The sequence below is a fragment of the Cheilinus undulatus genome, linkage group 21 (assembly GCF_018320785.1).
Source record: "Cheilinus undulatus linkage group 21, ASM1832078v1, whole genome shotgun sequence".
Taxonomy (NCBI): Eukaryota; Metazoa; Chordata; class Actinopteri; order Labriformes; family Labridae; genus Cheilinus; species Cheilinus undulatus.
Genome location: NC_054885.1, coordinates 10,111,979 through 10,130,263, shown reverse-complemented (window position 1 = coordinate 10,130,263; position 18,285 = coordinate 10,111,979). Strand labels below are relative to the sequence as shown.

The window sequence follows — 18,285 nt, the reverse complement described above, 5'->3', positions numbered from 1 at the left end:
TTCAACAATCAAATTGTTGGGTATGGAGCCAAAATATGGTTTCTGTGCTGTCCTTTGTTTTTTGTTTTTTGTTTTTTTTTTCTGTGCAAGTTTCATGAACTGAGCACTAGAGGGAGCCTTGACTCTAATTTTGCATAAATCCAAGGCAACAGGTAATTATGGGCAAGTGTGTGAATGAAGACAATAATAGTTTTGACCATGTAAGCTGGTGAAGTAACAGAAATGAATTGAACTTTTCTCATTTTATTTCTGAAACATTTTATTATATGGAAGGATTGTGGTAACATTGGAATTATGTTAGTAAAATTGAAATCCAAATGGAAGAACTAGAACATTTTCTTCAAGCTCAGCAGCATGTGTCCAAAAATAGCTTCTTACATTTATCTCTTAGTGATTGTTGTTAAAACTCCTCACTACACAAATTGTTTCTATTAACAATAAGTTTGTTTGTGGAACAATACATTTAACTCCTTTGGCTTTTTTTTTTTTTTTCTTTTTTTTTTTTAGTAAAATAAATGCTCACTTATATTTTGCCTTAGTCCCATCACAGGAGCCTATGAGTTTTTATGGTTGTAACTTTAATTTACACAATTGTATACGGAAGCCTAGAGAGGACATACATTCTTAGGGTTTATTTTACTGTTTCCCATCATAAAAAGTCATTTTTCTTTTTGAGATGCAGACTTGTTTCATGATATTTTCAGCGTTTATTTTCCCTTTATAAGAAAGTCATTTAAATTATTTTCTCAAGACTTTGAGACTTAAAGTAGTTATAACAGGTTAAGTAAAATACTAATGCATGGATGAATGTCTTGCCAGGGCCTCAGCAGATGAAGAAGGGAATCTTCAAGGGAAATTTCTCAAACGTGGTAGTGATTAATAGGGATGGGAGGAAAAATTGATACAGCATAGTATCGCACTGTTTTGTCTGGTGATATATTGTATCATCTTGTCCACCAAGTATCGAGTTTTCAAATTAATTTCCAATATGAACTGAAGTCTATGATAATGTAAAAATAAAATAAATTGTTTGGACAATTGTTTGTCCTGTGAGATCAGCAGAGGTGATGGTCATCAAGCAGGAGGAAGTTAGGACAACAAACAGGGAAGCACCAGGGGAAGGACATTAGGAATGCAAGCAGGGCACAAAAAAGATGGACATGACATAAGACTAATGCTAAATCAGCTAAACAGTCGAAAAAATGGTATAAATCACAATATATCGCAGTATATGGTATCGCAATATTCACTGTATTGCAAAACATTTAAAATCCCAATAATATCGTATCATGGGGCCACTAGTGAATCCCACCCCTAGTAATTAATGTTTTCGTTTGGGGAACAGTTTATATAATGACATTAACTTCTGCTTGAAAAAGAAGGATATAGACCTTCAACATTTTAGTGATAAAATAAGCTTTTCATAAACATTTATTCAGAATAAATGGTGAATAAGTGGATGATTATAGTAAATAAGATTATAAACAGTTAACATACAATGTTTAAGAGTGTGCCAGTCTGGTTAAGCATTTCTGAGAAACAGTTGAGGCATGACCAAAGAAAATTAATTTTGGTCTGAGAGACTGGTGCTTCAGCAGGACAACTTATAGATAAGCCCTCTAAAGTTGCATATTTTACCTCTAAAACATCATATAAACTTTAAAATATTTAGCTATTTACAACGTCTACAAAGATTTGATTACTGTGTATGTCTACTGACATTTATCAGAGCAGATATCACATTTTTGGAGTCTCCAAAAATACAGTAATCACATTTTTTATTCATGTACCTCAGTTCATGAGGCAGAATTGATTTTTTTTCTGTTTTGCTAGCTCTCCCTCCTTAAATATAAAATGGACTCAACAGAACTCTGATATTGTTCTCTGATGTCAGTAGACCTTCACTTGCAGAATCATGGATCATCTCCCACGCATCGAGCTCTGAGCGCCAAAGTGCAGCTCTGGCTCTGAGGAACTGTGAGACTTTGGTCTCACAGCCTTCTGACAGACTGATGCTGTCTTTATAGATAAAGAAGACATCCATGCCGAGAAACAAAGCATTGGCCCCAATGAGACCGCCTCTAGAGAAATTTGAGAGGGCGAGTGGGCCTTTAAGTGCTGCCTGTCCAAACTCAGGGACGTCTGCAGCCATCCTGGGTACGTTACGTAAAGCTTTAGCTTCCTCAGCAGTCACTTTACCAGTGCTTACAATCATCTTCTCACTGTTTAACAGCTTCACAGCAGATGCAGCATCAACAAGAGAATCAATGGTGTTTCCCACAGAACCAACCTTACAAGCTATCCTGCCTACACCAACAACCAAAGCAAACTGATTTTCCTCTATCTCAATGTTCTGGTTAGTGACCTCCTCCAGAATATCATGGAGATACTGCACATCCTCCATGAACCTCTGGAAGACTCCTTTGGCTTTATCTTGTTGAGTGCGGTTTACACCAATCTCTGTTGCTGTGGTAACGATGCTGTTGAGTCCACTAGCAACACCGCACCCCATCCCAGCAATTGTGAGACTCAGAGACACTCCAGCTGTTACTGGGATCAGCGCCAACCCAATGATGGAAAGCACCCCTCCGATAGCCCCCACTGAGCTGCCCACAGTGCTGGAGATCTTTGCCCCCTTATTCATGGAGTCGAGCTGAACAGCAGTCTTCTCCAGGTCTTCCAGGAAGTTCAGCATCCTTGGCTGCCGCTTGATAAACTCCTTGACAAAGCCAGAACATGAAACATCCTGGAACAAGAACACCAGCCGGAAGTCGGGGTCCATCCTGATAAAGACAGATGAGAAAATTAAAGTATTATCATTTATGTCATTACTTAAAATACAAATTTTACTCTTGCATATAAAAGTGATCAAGAGGACAGAACAATCAGAGTCAAACTTAAAAGTCAGAATTCTTAGAACTCCATGTATGGAAGAATTTCTGTTGCATTCAGGGAGCAGTAGGGGATATGGAGTCGTAGTAATCTACATTCAAAGCCTCCATAATGGAAGGAACTGCTGTTTGAAGACTGTAGGGCTTGCAGAAGCCCACAAATCCACTTGTGCACACCAGTGGAAGGAATCTGTCAAGAGGGCCTGAGGACCTTTTGGTCTTTGGTGGCTCAAAACGGTGCAGCTTCAGTGGTTGCAGATGCAAAAACCTGGATGTAAGAGGAGTTAGGAGAGGGCTGTGGATTAGGGCTTTAAGTTGGCCCCAAAAATGTTCTGGTAAACTGTCAGACTACTTGGCATCAGTTGTTCAAAGCAGGAACAGGGAAAATTCTGACTTGGTCCTGGGATGTTGTTGGACAGTGGAAGGTATACTTTGAGGAGCTCCTTCCAACTAAGGGGTTCAACGAACACACCCTCGACTGAGGTTGTAGAGTCTGGTGATCAATGGGAAACCTTATCTAGATCCTTGCCAAAAGTCGCTCAGGTTGTTTAAAAAGCTCCTCAGAGTAGATTAGCTTCACCCTGAGGTGCTGAAGGGCCTAAACATTGTTGTGACTGACTTGCCTCTTCAGTGTCACATGGAGGTCTGGGACAGGGCATGTGAAAAGGCAGACCAGGTTGGTGGCCCGGTGGTGGGCTCCAACTGTTTGGGTATTTAACTACTCAGTCTCCCAGGGTACGTTTATTCAAGGGTGCTGGAAAGGGAGTCTGTGGATTGTGTTGTATGAAATTGACCAGATGCTTTGAGTGTTCTACTTCCTCTTTGGATCACTATGATCTTTGGCTTCACGTTCCACTGAAATTTGACTTGGCACTTATCTTGAATGGGACACTTGTGGCATGCACTGGAGATGGACCAAAGCTCATGCTTTAGAAATATAAAGGTTGATCAGAAAGGGAGCGATTTGCCCTGGAGTAAGCTTAGTGTACAGTTTGCTGCTAAGACAAAGTATGTAGAATTTGAAGATTAGACATACTGAAGAATGCAGATATTACTCTGCTGCTGCTCCTCTGCCTCAAAAGGAGTCAGTTGAGGTGGTCCAGGCTTCTGTTAAGAAAGCCTCCCTTTGTAGGTCTTCCAGGCATTTCCAAATTGGAGGAGACCCTCGGGCAGGCCCAGAACTCACAGGAGGGATTATAGATACCTTCTGGCCTGGGAACACCTCCCCAAAATGAGTTAGAAAATGTTGCTGGGAAAAGGGATGTCTGCATCAACTTGCATGGCCACCATTGCCACTGCCACCTGGCTCAAATTGGGCAGGTCAGTTGGTTTAAAGTCAGCTTTAAACTATCTATAAGACTTCAGCTCCTAAGTTAGACTGTAAGTGATAATAGCAGTATTAAACTACATCTTAGCTAACTCCAAGTTCTTCAGTATGAGTACAATGTAACACAATACATACCTCATGTCAGTAAGGTGACGAATATGATGGAACATCCTTTGTACCTCATCATGGGTGAAATTCTCATCCAGGTTAACATAAACATTTGAAGACATTTGCAGGGGAAGATGACTAAACAGGGGGACAGAAATTTGACACCTCATAAATCCTTATGAATATTTTATTCTTTTAATGAAGATTTTCTTTATTATATTTATAATTTACAATTAAAAAACAAAATGTTACAGTGGGGCCCAGATACCTCATGTTTAAGTTTTCACAGATCTTCTGGGTAGTCTGGATGTATCTGTCCAGCTGATACACCAGTACATCCACATTATCAAGTTTGGGGAGGAAGAAGGCGCTTGCATCTCTTTTGAACTCGAGGAGCAGAGGGCAGATTCGCCGCGCAGCAGCTATGACAACCTGAACATGCTCGAGCTTGGCCCCACGTGGTAGCTGTAACACCCGGTTCCCCTCCTGAAACACATGAAGTGAGGTGACCGCCAGCTTCTCCACAGCCTCCAGGAAGAAATGGAGCTTCTTTAGGCCGCTCAGAGTTTCCGCTAACACAGCATCCAACTCCCTCTCCAGCCTTGCACGGCGTTTTTTCACACTCTCCCGTGTCACCTGTGTCACCTTGTTCTCCATATATTCCAGGAAGGCTTTTCCCTTTTTCTCTGACTTGGTAATATGGTTTATGCCAAGGTCAATCCTGCTGTAGGAGGTCTTTATTCCCTCCATTTTGAACACCTCTGTTGTTCTTGCATCCATCCATTCAGGGAAGCTCTCACAGAATTGTTTAACTTTTTCAATGTAGAAGAGGGTTTCTATGGTGTACCGGAACATGGCATCCCGCGTCTTTTCTCTAAAAATGCAGAATATAATTGTATGTTAATAACTTTCTAGAGAGTGATCTGTTATATATCTGTTATATTTAAAAGACATGTCAAATAAAAATAAAATGTGCAAATTTATGCTATCCATTTAGGGAAAAAATGCAAAGATACAAAAAAATCGAGGATACAAATTAAACACAAACTTACAAAGGGGTCAGTTTTTTACAAAACATTGATAAACACCCTATCTTTGATATTGTTAAAGATATAAACTGTTTTAGTGGACAACAATATGCATAAAAATATGCCAAATAAGGAGTACACTGAGACCAGTGATGAGTTTTAAAGTTGGCCTAGTTATGTTTCCTTAGCAGAGCATTACTAGTCTTGACATTGCCCCTGCCAACAAGCATCAGTTTCCTGTTAAAAAAAAATGTAAAGCAGTTGCAGTTTTAACCACACCCGGGATTATCATGCTAAACAGAATGTGAGGATTATCAGAGTGTGAGATATTTTCCTGTCAACAGTTAGCAGACTGCAGCAAAACATTTGCATGTAATTGTGTTCAGACTGAAACTGTTATACCATTCTAAACTGTAAAAGATCAACCCTACCAGTTTCTTTGATAGAACTGTGAGTATCACATCCAAAAACTGAACATTTGAATGATTTGGGTGGGTGCTATGGAGCCAGCTAGATGTGCCAAACAGCCCCCCTGAAATTGAAAAACTTTTGTACCCAAGTAAAATTACTGTTACTCTGTTTAAATTTACTTAGATAAAAGTACTGGTCTAGAAATCTACTCAAGTAAAAGTAAAAAATATTAGATTGAAAGTTGATTCTAAAGTTGGCCCAGTAATGTGTCCTTGGTTCATTCTCAGGTTTAATGTAGACCTTGCTTATTGCCCCCCTGTAGGTGAACAAAGTAACTTAAATATTTAAACTTTAACCTGCTGAATATGCTTTTACTGTAGTTATTTCTCAACAGAAGATAAGTGGGACCATTTCTGAGTGACTTTATCCTCAGAAGACTGTTGCAGTCAGTAAGGAAGCAAGCTGACTGAAGATGGAAGCACAACAAACAGCCATGGCAATAATAGTAAATGTAAAGTATAAAGTTAGATGGATAATCAAATGGACCATAATCAAATTGACAAGGTGAGGGGTAGGACCAAAATTTCTAACCAAATGCACTATAAGACCAAACAGTAAAAGATTGTTTAAAAATGACATGTTAATTTAAAATCAACAACAGCTATTTCAGCTCTGTATTTCTGATTTAATGGAACACATTTTTAGTTTAAAGTAAACATGACTGGATCACCCAAAGTATTTCTTGTAACTAAACTCAAATAGTTTGACAACTATCCCTTAATCTGCATATTTTTCTTAGAATGCCTTTAGGTATTAGACACTTTTGCACCATGAGTGAAGTTTCCCTCTCAGAGAAGTTCCACCTGTGGGGACTGAGTTCAACATAGCAAGGATGATGTTCTGAACTCCATGGAAGAGTAAAGCTGTCAGTCTTTGATACTTGTAGTCAATAAAATTTACTTACTTTGGGTGGCATAATTGTTCATAATTAAAATTTGTGAATGATGTGAAGAGAAATTGCAGTGGATAAGAAAAATGTTAATTATGTATTTTACTTCAGTCATACTCTAAAAGAAATATTTCCACTACTGAACAAATTTTATGTAATCAGTTAGGACAAATATTTGGACTATTCTTGGCTTTTTTGGTTTTGCAGTGTAAGTGTAGTAGATAGCTAACAGCTTACCACATTAAGCTTGTTTATTCTAAAGTTGCGTTAGACAACAATATTTTGGTTGTTGGTGAATTAATCAGTTAGTGTGTAGTGTGCTGTTGGTCATCTCGTGGCACACCACGCATCATAAGAACAAAACTGTTAAATCTGTCATTAGTTGTTGTCGTGTGTGGGGTGTCTTACATTTTGAGAGTCTTTTATTCTGTGTCAGGCTTTAAAGGGATGAAATGCATGAGGTATGTCATCAAACCATCCAAGGTTTGACCTTAGCCCCAGATACTTGGCATTTCAACCTCCGCCCCTGAGTATACCAACTAATTCCAATGCATGCAAGCAAAGCCCACTTCAAAGACTGAATTTTGAATATTTCAAGGGGGCACTATAAATCTTTTTGGCTGTGCTATTACATAAAGTAACTGTCACACCTGAGTTTTCATTTGTTTTGATGCACTCACAAAGTTAGATAAGTGCCAGGGCATGTTAAGGCTGCAAAGTGTTAAACAAAATACTGATTCATTTTCATCAACCTTTTTTTTTTTGTTTGTTTGAAAGATTTATTTTTGGGCATTTATTAGATAGAGGAGGACAGTGGACAGAGTCGGAAACAGGGTCAAGAATGGGGGAGAGACATGCAGTGAAGGGCCCCAGGCCGGATTCGAGCCGGGGCCGCTCGCATACATGGGGAGCGCCTTAAACCACTAGGCCACCTGCTCCCCATCCAACCTTCTTTTTAATTGTTTAAAAAAGCAGATTAGCAGACTATTAATCAAAGAAACATTCATAAATACTTGAAAATAATTCAGTTTTATCATATTTGGTAGCTTTCTGTTTGCCTGCATTAGGATGTAGAAGTGTTGTTGAAATAGTAGTCCAGATATTCAAGTTCCTTACCTTGATGCTGACATGTTTCTTCTCTTGGTTTGCCCTCTTCATTAAGTTCTCCAGGGGCTCATCATGTCAAATAAAACTACATCAGTGTTGTAAATGCGCTAGAAATCATCTTAGTTGTTGACTGCATCTTCAGAGTTGGCTACTAACAAAACTTCAACAAGTGAGACTCCTCTGTTTTTTTATCTCCTTATCACAAGGTTTTGTCACACTTATATAAGGACATCAGCAGGGCTGACATACCTCACTCTTTGTTCCAAGCTTGAAAATCCGGTTTATTTGGTAGGCTGACACTTGGCAGTAAAGGCACAGCAAGAAGAGGCAGTAGTTGCACAACCTCAGTTATTTTAAGCAGAGCCTTGTTTTCAAGGTCACAATCCAGACCGGGTTAGTTTGAAAGGTCTTGATAAAACTCCTGAGTGTATGCTTGATAGGATTTCAGATCACCTTCATATTTTCTATACGTTCAAACTGGCGTAGCTGGAGTGTACCTACATCCAGGCAAATTTTAAACAGGATGATTTAAAAATTCTATGACAGGATTTTTTCAAACCTGCGCAAATGTTCACTCTTAATCAAGGAAAATTTTATTTGATTTTTGGAGTCACAGGTCAAAGTTCAAGTTCATTGGGCCTCATGTTCATTCTTTTTTAATTTTGGGAATTTAGGTTCATATTCTGTTCTTTTTTTAAGATAAATACTCACTAATATGTTGTTGTAGCTCCACGAAGAGAAAAGATGTTACTTAATATAGTCAGTAAAATTAACACAGGTTAATATGGAAGCCCAGGAAAGACATTAATTTATAGAATTTTCATCTTGACTCATTTGTCTTACAGCGCTGACAAAGCTGCTTTTTCCTTGACAATGAGTTGATTTCAGTTTTTTTTTTCAGGATCTTGAGAAGTTCAGTAAATGTGAATTATGTCTTCTCAGCACTTCTGTTGATAAAGACTGGGATCATAAATACAAAGAAAATTTAACAGAAAAAATGTATGGCAAAATTGAGCAGAAAGATGTCAAAAAGGGGGGCGTGCAGCTACACTAATAGTTCTAAAGTGGCAAAAATGGATGGAAGAAGTGCTGAAACAGGTTAAAAATAGCACGGACAAATATTTTCAATATCAGAGCCTGTTAATAGTTTAACACACTTTCTGCTTCAAAATGAAGTCACTTTTAGCCAGGGCACTAGCACCAATGCTAGATCCAACACACATACTTTGATATCATCAGTAAATCACAACCAAGGAGGGCCAGTCTCTGGGTTTTTAAGGGTCCAGTCAGCTCTATGAACAGGCCTGCCAACAGTACACTCGCTGTTCAATGATAATAACAAAGATACAGACACATTAAAAAAGTGTGTAGCACAAAAGCAGTTTTAATGCATAGTTCATGTTTTTTGAGCATTTTTTCAAAGTAACATTTATCATAGAAAATGGCAGAGACACACACTGATTGCTTTTCTGTTTCGTGTTTCAGAGATGGAGCTCTGTCCAAGGCAAGACTTCAGTTTCAGTCTGCTCTGTTTTGCCATGATAACGAGTACATTTCAAGGTGTTTTCTGAAGAACCCATTTTCCTGGTTAACTTGGCATAGCAATGCTGTTTTTCCATGATAATATTGAGTTAACTTCTTTGGATCTCTGAAGAACAACAAAAAATTACTTATCACAGGAAATAGAGTAAAATAGAAATGAAGGCATAAATCTCTTCTTCAGGCTTCTGTAATGATTCTCTTCTTTAACATGTTTGTGTTTTTTCAATCTCTGTTCAGTCCTATATTTCTAAGTTCCATACTACCCAATTTCTCTTTAAATCAAATTGAGTGGTTGGAGTTTTTAGGGGACATTTCAGTTGCAAATGTTCATTAAGGAGGTTGAGAAGCAATGATCTAGACCAGTGGTTCTCAACTGGCCTAATGTCAAGATCCACCATCCCTTTACATTCTTACATTTTTAATCATAATCAAATGTTCGTGATAAAAAAAAAATTGGGGTATTAAGAGCTTAAAATGAAAGGACAGAGAAAATGTGGAGAAACATCCTTCAAAATAAAAGCACATCATAGACTTATTTCCATTCACATTATTCAGCAACCCACTTTTGGTTTTTGAACTAACAGTTCAGATTCAAAGATCTATATGATGGTAAAAGCACTCTTGAAATATACAGTAATTACATTAATGATAACATTTATTATGCAAAAACTTCAACATTGAAAAATTGCAGCAATTAGACAAATGCACATTTGGATCTTAAACAGTTAGCCTTTTGCTGTTTAATTTGTATTTAAATTTTCACACTTAAACCACATTAGATGCATATATAAGCTCCAAACACAAAAAGGCACTCAGTGATATCTGAGATACACTGTATAGTACAACTTTCTCTTTTTATGTCTATTTTCCACCCACTTTATCAGGCGGAATTTGTATTTCAACTCCTTTTTCCAATTACATCTCTGGGTAAAAAGGCGTCTCCAGGATAGCTTTGTTTTTCTCTGATTTCAGCAGACCATCATTTAGGGAATCATGCATCTTCTCCCATGCGTCGATCTCTGAGCGCCAAAGCTCAGCTCTGGCTCTGATGATCTTTGACAATTCAGTCTCGCTCCCCTTGGCCAGACTGATGCCGTCTTTGCAGATGAAGAAGACATCCATGCCCAGGAAAACAGCATTGAGCCCGATTAATCCGGCTCTAGTGGCATTGGAGAGGATGAGAGGCCCTTTAGCTGCTGCCTTTCCGATATCTGGGACATCTGAAGCCACCCTTGAAGCAGTAACTACAGCTTTACCTTCCTGACCAAGCACTTTAAAAGCAGAGGCAGCATAAACAAGTGAATCGATGCCTTTTGCGATGGCGCCAGCTTTGCAAAGCACCCTGCCCACTCCCACAGCTACATCTAGATGACTTGTCTCGATTTTGGCCTCCTCCAGATAATCCTGGAGACTCTGCATGTCCTTCATGATCCTCTGGAAGACCTCACCAGCTTTCTTTTGCTGTGAGCTGTTCACCCCGATCTCTGTGGCAGTGGTGACAGCCCCATTAACCCCACTGGTGATACCGAGCCCCACACCTGCCATAGTAAGACCCAAAGACACTCCAGCTGTTACAGGACTCAACGCCAAACCAACAATGGAGAGTATGCCTCCTACCGCTCCAACTGAGCTGCCCGCCACACTGGAGATCTTCGCTCTCTTATTCATGGAGTCAAGCTTGACGGCGACCTCCTCTAGCTCCTCCAGAGACTGCAGAAGGCGGGGTTTACGATCGCTGAACTCATTGAGGAAGACAGAGCAGACTTCATCATCAAACAAGAAAACCAAACGGAAGTTTTGGTTCATCCTGATAAAGAGAAACAGGGAAATAAAGATTGAAGATGATCCAGAATTCTAAAAGAGAAAAGCCTAGATGATCTTTTCATATCGTAGAGTGTGGTCTAGATTTGCCCTCTTTGTGCTACTCTGTGCTTATGAACAGATGCTATTCAAATAAAGATTGACTGATTGATTTTGTCGAGGGACATTTAAGTAGTATTGGTAGTACAACATGTATTAGCAACAGCATTTAACATACATTAATGACACTATAATGTTAACTTCTTTAATTTTTGTATGTGCTGAAGCTTACGGTGGCCCTGAAGGCCAACAAAAATAAATATTTCAAAAGCGCAAAATATATTTCACAAAACACAAATAGATTTCACAAAACACAAAAACATTTCACAGAACAAAAATACATTTAAAAAAAACAAAAACATTTCACAGAACAAAAATAAATTTCACAAAAAAACACAAATACATTTCACAGAACAAAAATTTATAAAAAAAAACCACAAATACATTTCATCGAGCACAAAATAAATTTCACTGAGCATGAAATATATTTCAGGAAACCGGAAAGGGTAGGATCCTGGTACTTGTCTCTGATTGGATGAAACCCAAGTCATGTCTTGTTTCCGATGGATACCAGAATAGCTGATCTAGTGCGAAATTTAAAGTGTTTTCCAGGATGGAAGAGGACATTCAGCTGATATAAGGCTTTAACAAGGGACATACATATCCTGTGATTCTTGAAATGCTCCAATCAGAGACAAGTACCAGGGTCCTACCCTTTCCGGTTTCCTGAAATATATTTCGTGCTCTGTGAAATTTATTGCATGCTCCAAGAAATGTATTTTTGTTTTGTGAAATGTATTTTTGTTCTGTGAAATGTTTCTGTGTTTTGTGAAATTTATTTTTGTTTTGTGAAATATATTTTGCGCTTTTGAAATATTTATTCCTATTGGCCTTCAGGGCCACCATAGAAGCTGCTGTTGGTTAAAAAATTATTACAGTCATACTAGCAGCTTTCTGTGTTATATTCATGCTCAGTCATGTTTAAGTACAGACCAACAAGCTAGCAAAGACAATACTGACATCCAAAAGCAAAGAAGACATGTCATTAACTTTCATTTCGCCTTAGTGTAGCACGTTAGCATGATTGCGATTTGACATAAGGTTAAAAAAAAAAAATAAGAAAAAAAAAAACTTTTGGGAAGACAATGTCCAAAATATGCAAGTTATGCCGGCCTTATACCAGAAAACTTTGCTAAAACTTTTAAAGACTCTAAAAAGACTGAAATCTGAGACCCTCTCACATCTAAAGACAATTTGTCAACAAGCCGTTGAGTTTTTAGTCTCAGACTGAGATTTTGTGAAGACTGGTGGTCACTAACTACAAGACTAGAATATGATTCCTTTTGAGATTATTTCCCATCATGCATCTGTTTGAAATTCACAACATTTTTTTTTAGCAGAGAACAAGATGTAGAAAGAGATGGAGATCACATTTGAGTTAATATCTCTTAGAATCTGGTTTTTTTAAATCATTTACCTCGAGTGGAAATGAAAGGAAAGTTAAACATGGACCAACTTTGTGTGTTACTGCAACAATCGAGGGACTATCCCAGATACCCTTCAGAATAAAAGTAACATATGAAAACATGAGCTGTCTGACCACATAAACAAACTGATCAGGCTTTTACTTTGAAAATCCCAGTGGTGGTTTACTATATACCTGTATTTCATTTAAAGACTAAAACTAAAATTAAAAATAGCTGCCAAAATTAACAATGATATGAAACAGTCTATCTGGCCTGTCAGGGTGCCATTTTTGACAGCAATAAATAAATAAATAATTTAATGTTAAAAATTAAACACACTGACAGTCAGTGACTGTTACTTGTTTATTAGTTGAATATGCTGCATTAGCTTCGTATGCAACACAGAGACACACACTGCCAGCTGTAGTAAGAAACAGTAAATCTAACATTTTCTGCAGCACTCATCAAATGTTTTTAAATGGTTTGACAATGATCTCATACTCTTAGGTTTAATAATTAGGGTGTATCACCATGATAAAATATATTAGGGGAGTATTAAACATTTTTTAACAGTCTGCAGCTGGCTAAGGAGGGAGAGAGAAAGAGAGTGAGAACAATAGCAGGTGTTTACATACAGACAGCATTGATGCATGTATGAACCATGGTCAGAGAGGAACTTAAAGCAGTAGGAGAAAAGTTCAGGTTTGTGTTGAATCTTTTTATCCTCTGCAGATGGGAGCCCCAGAGTCTAAATGTTAGCGTGTGCATATTGTGTTGGTGTGTGTATCTCTGTGTGTATGGCATGAAAGCGTTAAAGGCACAGCATGAGACTGAGCCATGTGACAGTTATCTATGTGAAAATAAGCGTAATCAAAATGAGCATCTTATTCATAAAAACTGGTACTCACAGCCGAGCAGAGTTAGAGGGAGGCAGAGTTTGTGATCCTGAGAAATACAACTCTCTAAAGTGGCTAAAGTCACTGTAGTACCCGCTGTGGCTCAAATCATTACCTTGAGCCATAACTGTACCATACCATGAGTTCCTCTGTGATTCCCTCCTCATAATATATAACTAGGGTTGTCCCAATCAGCATTTTTGGCCTCCGATCCCGATCCGATTTTTTAATATTGAATATCTGCCAATACTGAGTCTTGATCCATTACTCATAATTACCTAGATTACAGTTTCAATTGTTACTACTAGATATCTCAGACTTAAAACATTTAACTCAATACAGCTATTATTCCTGTTTAAAACATAAAATCACATTTCTGCTCAGAATGGTGTAATAGCTCTGTTTCACTTTTCAAAATCCACTTAAAGTGGTCAGCTGAATGACTTGAGCTGTCAAAAAAGTGACCTCAAATAACCTCAGTTTCACGGTGGTGTAACAGAATCAGTAGTCACAATAATATATGAATTCAATAAATGAATTTTAAGCTTTATAATTCCACTTAGAAGTTAACTTGACTCTATTAGTCACAACAAATGAATGAATTCAAAACATCCCAACTCCACTTTAAAATGGTGTAAACAGTTTAACTTGAATAGGATCAAAAACATATGAATCATACAGAGTCAAAACAACAATCCTTATTAAAAGTAGGAGCTTAATCAGAGACATGAACCAAAACATTAAAAGTGCAATAAAACCCAAAGATCAAATACAAGCACTCTTATTTCAGTGCAGTTTCTAAAGTGCAACTAGAGCTGCTACAACACTTTTCCCCCCCCTCATTTTTATGTTTTTACCCACTGTTACTTTAGAATGAAACTGGCGTGCATGTAAAACTGTGTGCTTTAACTCGAAGGTGGAGGACTCAGTCCAGTCTGCAGTGAGACCCAGCAGTGACATGGGGCAAACAACTGAGCTTGAAATGTCTGTAGTGAAGTTAATGGCAATGAAGTTGCTTTTAAAATTCTCTAGTATGCTATCACATACTTTGTTGTACAGCTCCGGTAACGCAGTGTTAGTAATGTAATGTCGAGACGGTAGGACATAGTGTGGGTCTAAAAGATCAAGAAGACGATAAAAACCCAAATTCTCCACCACGGAGATGGGCTGGTTGTCCAGCAAGATGAATTTGATCACCTTTTCTGTTATCTTTTTGCCTTATCGCTCTCTCAAGGGTATTTGTCTTTCCTCTAAAAGTCCAGAGTGTGTTGCTTTGGTGAAGTTGCCTGTTGCTGAGTGAAGTCACCATATTCTGCTTCATGTTTACTTCGGAGACGACAGATCAAGTTTGTTGAGTTAAACACAGCTCTGCTGCTACCACCTCGTGAAACAGTTGTGTTACAGATGCTGCAAGTGGCCGTTGGATTGTTTTGCTCTCACGTTTAAAGTATTTCCAGACCGCTGACAATTTAACACACGAAAGCTAATGTTGCTACTGCTGATTGTTGTTACTGGCGCGTTTAGGGCCTGTCGTGAATTGTGCTCCATTTACAGCAATTGACGTAAATGATCAGCTGGGCTGATCGGATCAAATTGCCGATCGCCAGTCAATTAAAAATGCTTAGTATCAGCCCCGATCCGATACATGTGATCAGGACATCCCTGTATAGAACCGTGATAAATAATGTAATAATCAGAGCTACACAGGGGCTAAAAACATAACCGAACTTATAACCTGATTTCCTTCAGCTGATCGATGTGATCCAACATCCTCTGTGTGTTGTCTTCTGACAAACCTGCATCCACAGATCCCGAGAGATATGGAGGTATCTTCAGAGTAAAGTGACTCACAGATCTGTTAAAGACACAGTTACATCCACTTTCTCAAACAGATTTGTCTTTAGTAAATGGGAATATTTTTGAAGGGATATCAATGTTTACCTTTTCTTTAACATCGCACAGATCTTCTGGGTGGTCTGGATGTATCTGTCCAGCTGATATGCAAGCACTTCCACATTCTGCAGTTTAGGGAGGAAGAAGGCTTCTTCATCTCTTTTAAACTCGAGGAGCAGAGGGCAGATCCGCCGTGCTGCAACGATGACATCCTGGACATCCTCTAAGCTGACCCCCTCTGGCAGGGGTAACACCACCTGCCTGTCCTCCATAAACACATGAAGAGAGGTAGCCGCCAGCTTCTCCACTGCATCCAGGAAGTGGTGGAGGTTCTCCAGCTCCACCAGGGTGTCCTTCAGCACCGCGGACAGCTCCTTCTTCAGCTCCTCACGTCTGCTGTCTACCTTCTTCTTGCTCTTCACAAATTTCTTAAAGGCTTCTCCCTTGTTCTCCGACTGGGTAACATGTTTGAAGTTAAGGTCGATGTCGTCGGCTCTCTCTTTGATGTCTATCAAAGTGACCAGCTCTGATTCCCTCCCAAGCATCCATTTAGACACACTGCCACAAAATTTTCTCACTGTGTTGATGTCAGTGAGGGTGTCTGCTGTGTAGTCCCACAGCGCCTTCTTGAGTTCTTTTCTGTAAGAAAATAAAGGACCATCTAGTCTGTGAGATTTCAGAATTTACCAGCTCTGGTGGAGTCTGTCTACATTTTCAAATCATGATCTCTGACTTTCTAAACAAAAGATAGCAAAAATCAAATACATAGAAAATGAACTGATCAAATGTACAAAAATACATGAGGGTAAGGTCCATCTTCCTCTGGGTTTGTTGTTCTCAGCTCTGTGTTCACACTAATGTGACAGCTTGTTTATGGGTCACTCAGAGGTCAAAAACCTTCCAGATATGTTTTCTCATGGCCCCATCTCACTATATCCCAGATAACACAAATATTTTTGTGTCATATTGAGTCATTTTGTACACGCACATGAGGAGGAAAGTGGATAGAGTGAGAAACTGGTATGGGAGAGTGAGGGAGAGACATGCAGGAAAGAAGCTGCAGGCCAGAATAGAACTCACCCTCAACTTAACCACCAGCTAATCTTCACCCCAAAAACAGTATATTTACTAGACATAAAATGGAAGAGCAGAGCTTAAATTCATAACATTATCTTTGTTGTTCTCAGAAGACATAAATGTGTTATCAAAACCACAAAGAGGCCCAAAACTTTCTGTGCAACAGTAGCTCTAACTCTTTACCTGGCAGCTGACATTTACTCCTCGGATTATACGGTCCTCTGTAACTTTTTAGGACCTCAGCATTGTACCTAAAAGAATAAGCAAAAATAAAAATAATGATAAAAATAATATTGGTTTATAAACACAATGAAGGAGACCAAAAGAGAAGCTCTTGCAATGATTGCTTTGATGAGGCACAAATTTAAAGTTAGTATTTTTCCTCAGAATGAGGCAATGCTTCTGTCTTACTCAATTATAACTCATTCATTTTGAGTTGTTCAGTTGGTCTGGAACCAAAACTTTTACACCACACTATTAAGAAAATATGGCATGTATAATCTGCTGTGCTGCGTTCAGGTGTAGGCCTGTGTATTTTCCAATCAGGGAAGCGATTTAGATATTTTTTAAAGTTTGGTCTCACCTTTATCTGTCAAAATTAAACAGAGAATGTATTTGTGGAGCTGTAAGGACTGAAGTGTTTTGTCTAAACTACATTTATATATTGGTATTGATATCGGCTAAATTTAATTTGTAAATATAGTGTATACTATATAAACCCAATATTGTTAATCCTAGTCAAACTAAGAAATAGAGTTAAGTTTAATGTTCTTATGTGGGCCTTTTTAATGGTTTTCTTGCAGGCCAATTCCAAAGGACCAAGGGCCACAGTTTGCCCATAGCCCATAGTTTTGACACCCCTTATATATTTACTGATATCCAGAGTAATAGAAAATACTATTTTTTAAAATAATTTTTCTGATTTTTTTTTTATATACGGTGCTTATCAAATTTATTAGACCACCTGTCTCAGAGACCATCCAGCATCATAAAGTGCTTTAATGCAGACTCATTCATTTTCAGTGAGCTCTCCATGTTGTACAGTTTTTAACAGGAATGAGGGATTTCAAACTGAATTCACCTTTTTATACCCATATTTGAGCCAGCTCACTGGGCTTCTCTGAAAAGTCAGAAATTAATCAAGCATAACATTCAACCACTAAAACTCATTTTTCTGTTCAGGAATGCAAGTAAATAACTATAATTTGACATATTAATCAATTTTAGCATTCAAAATATGATTTGGGTTAAAGAGCTTCTACATATTGGTGTATTAACCATTGCAGAAACATAAAAAATGATTTTGGTAATTACCAATGCTGTTAATTTAGGGCAGCTGTGGCATAAACCTTACTTTGGTTAGGGTTAGGGTGGTCTAATAAATTGTCTGGACTGTCTTCGTTTTGTCATGGAAAAAGGTAGTTGATGAAATCAACACTGATGTTGTTCAAACTACATAATAAGCCAGTTATTTTGGATGAGGAAGAGAATAATTCTTTTGCATTCTGTCCAGGCACTAATAACTGCTTTGGTTGACTCTCCTACAGCTGTAGTGTTTTACCCAGAGATTTGAGTGGTGGAAATTACCTTTCTGTAGAGCTGTCTCAGTTCCTTCTCTTCATCGGTCTGCTGCTCTGTAAAATGAAATTAAGATGATCAGATAGGCGTTTCTTATATACCTGTGGTGTCATGCCCTTTTGTTAAATGTTTCAATCATCTTTCTTTCTGAT

At 38.4% G+C, this 18,285-nt stretch overlaps 2 protein-coding genes across 2 annotated transcripts; both read right to left on the bottom strand.

Annotated features, from left to right (window-relative positions):
* Positions 1–503: 503 nt before the first annotated feature.
* LOC121529560 lies at positions 504–7,844 on the bottom strand. Its single transcript, XM_041817498.1, has 5 exons — positions 7,831–7,844; positions 4,595–5,200; positions 4,354–4,473; positions 1,866–2,783; positions 504–522 (listed from the first exon to the last, which is right to left on the bottom strand). Exons 1-5 carry the CDS (start codon positions 7,842–7,844, stop codon positions 504–506), a joined length of 1,677 nt encoding a protein of 558 aa, XP_041673432.1.
* A 2,434-nt stretch (positions 7,845–10,278) lies between these two features.
* LOC121529559 lies at positions 10,279–16,752 on the bottom strand. The gene is made up of 4 exons (XM_041817496.1): positions 16,739–16,752; positions 15,527–16,144; positions 15,321–15,440; positions 10,279–11,170 (listed from the first exon to the last, which is right to left on the bottom strand). Exons 1-4 carry the CDS (start codon positions 16,750–16,752, stop codon positions 10,279–10,281), a joined length of 1,644 nt encoding a protein of 547 aa, XP_041673430.1.
* Positions 16,753–18,285: the final 1,533 nt, after the last annotated feature.

Bases quoted from the DNA above. Each gene is read 5' to 3' on its own strand.
- LOC121529560 (XM_041817498.1), bottom strand. The intron at 4,474-4,594 runs GTATCTGGGCCC...AATTTCTGTCCC, and splicing joins TGTGAAAACTTAAACATGAG to CCTGTTTAGTCATCTTCCCC. The intron at 2,784-4,353 runs GTATGTATTGTG...TGTCTTTATCAG, and splicing joins CGTCACCTTACTGACATGAG to GATGGACCCCGACTTCCGGC.
- LOC121529559 (XM_041817496.1), bottom strand. The intron at 15,441-15,526 runs GTAAACATTGAT...TGTCTTTAACAG, and splicing joins TGTGCGATGTTAAAGAAAAG to ATCTGTGAGTCACTTTACTC. The intron at 11,171-15,320 runs GTTATAAGTTCG...TCTCTTTATCAG, and splicing joins GATCAGCTGAAGGAAATCAG to GATGAACCAAAACTTCCGTT.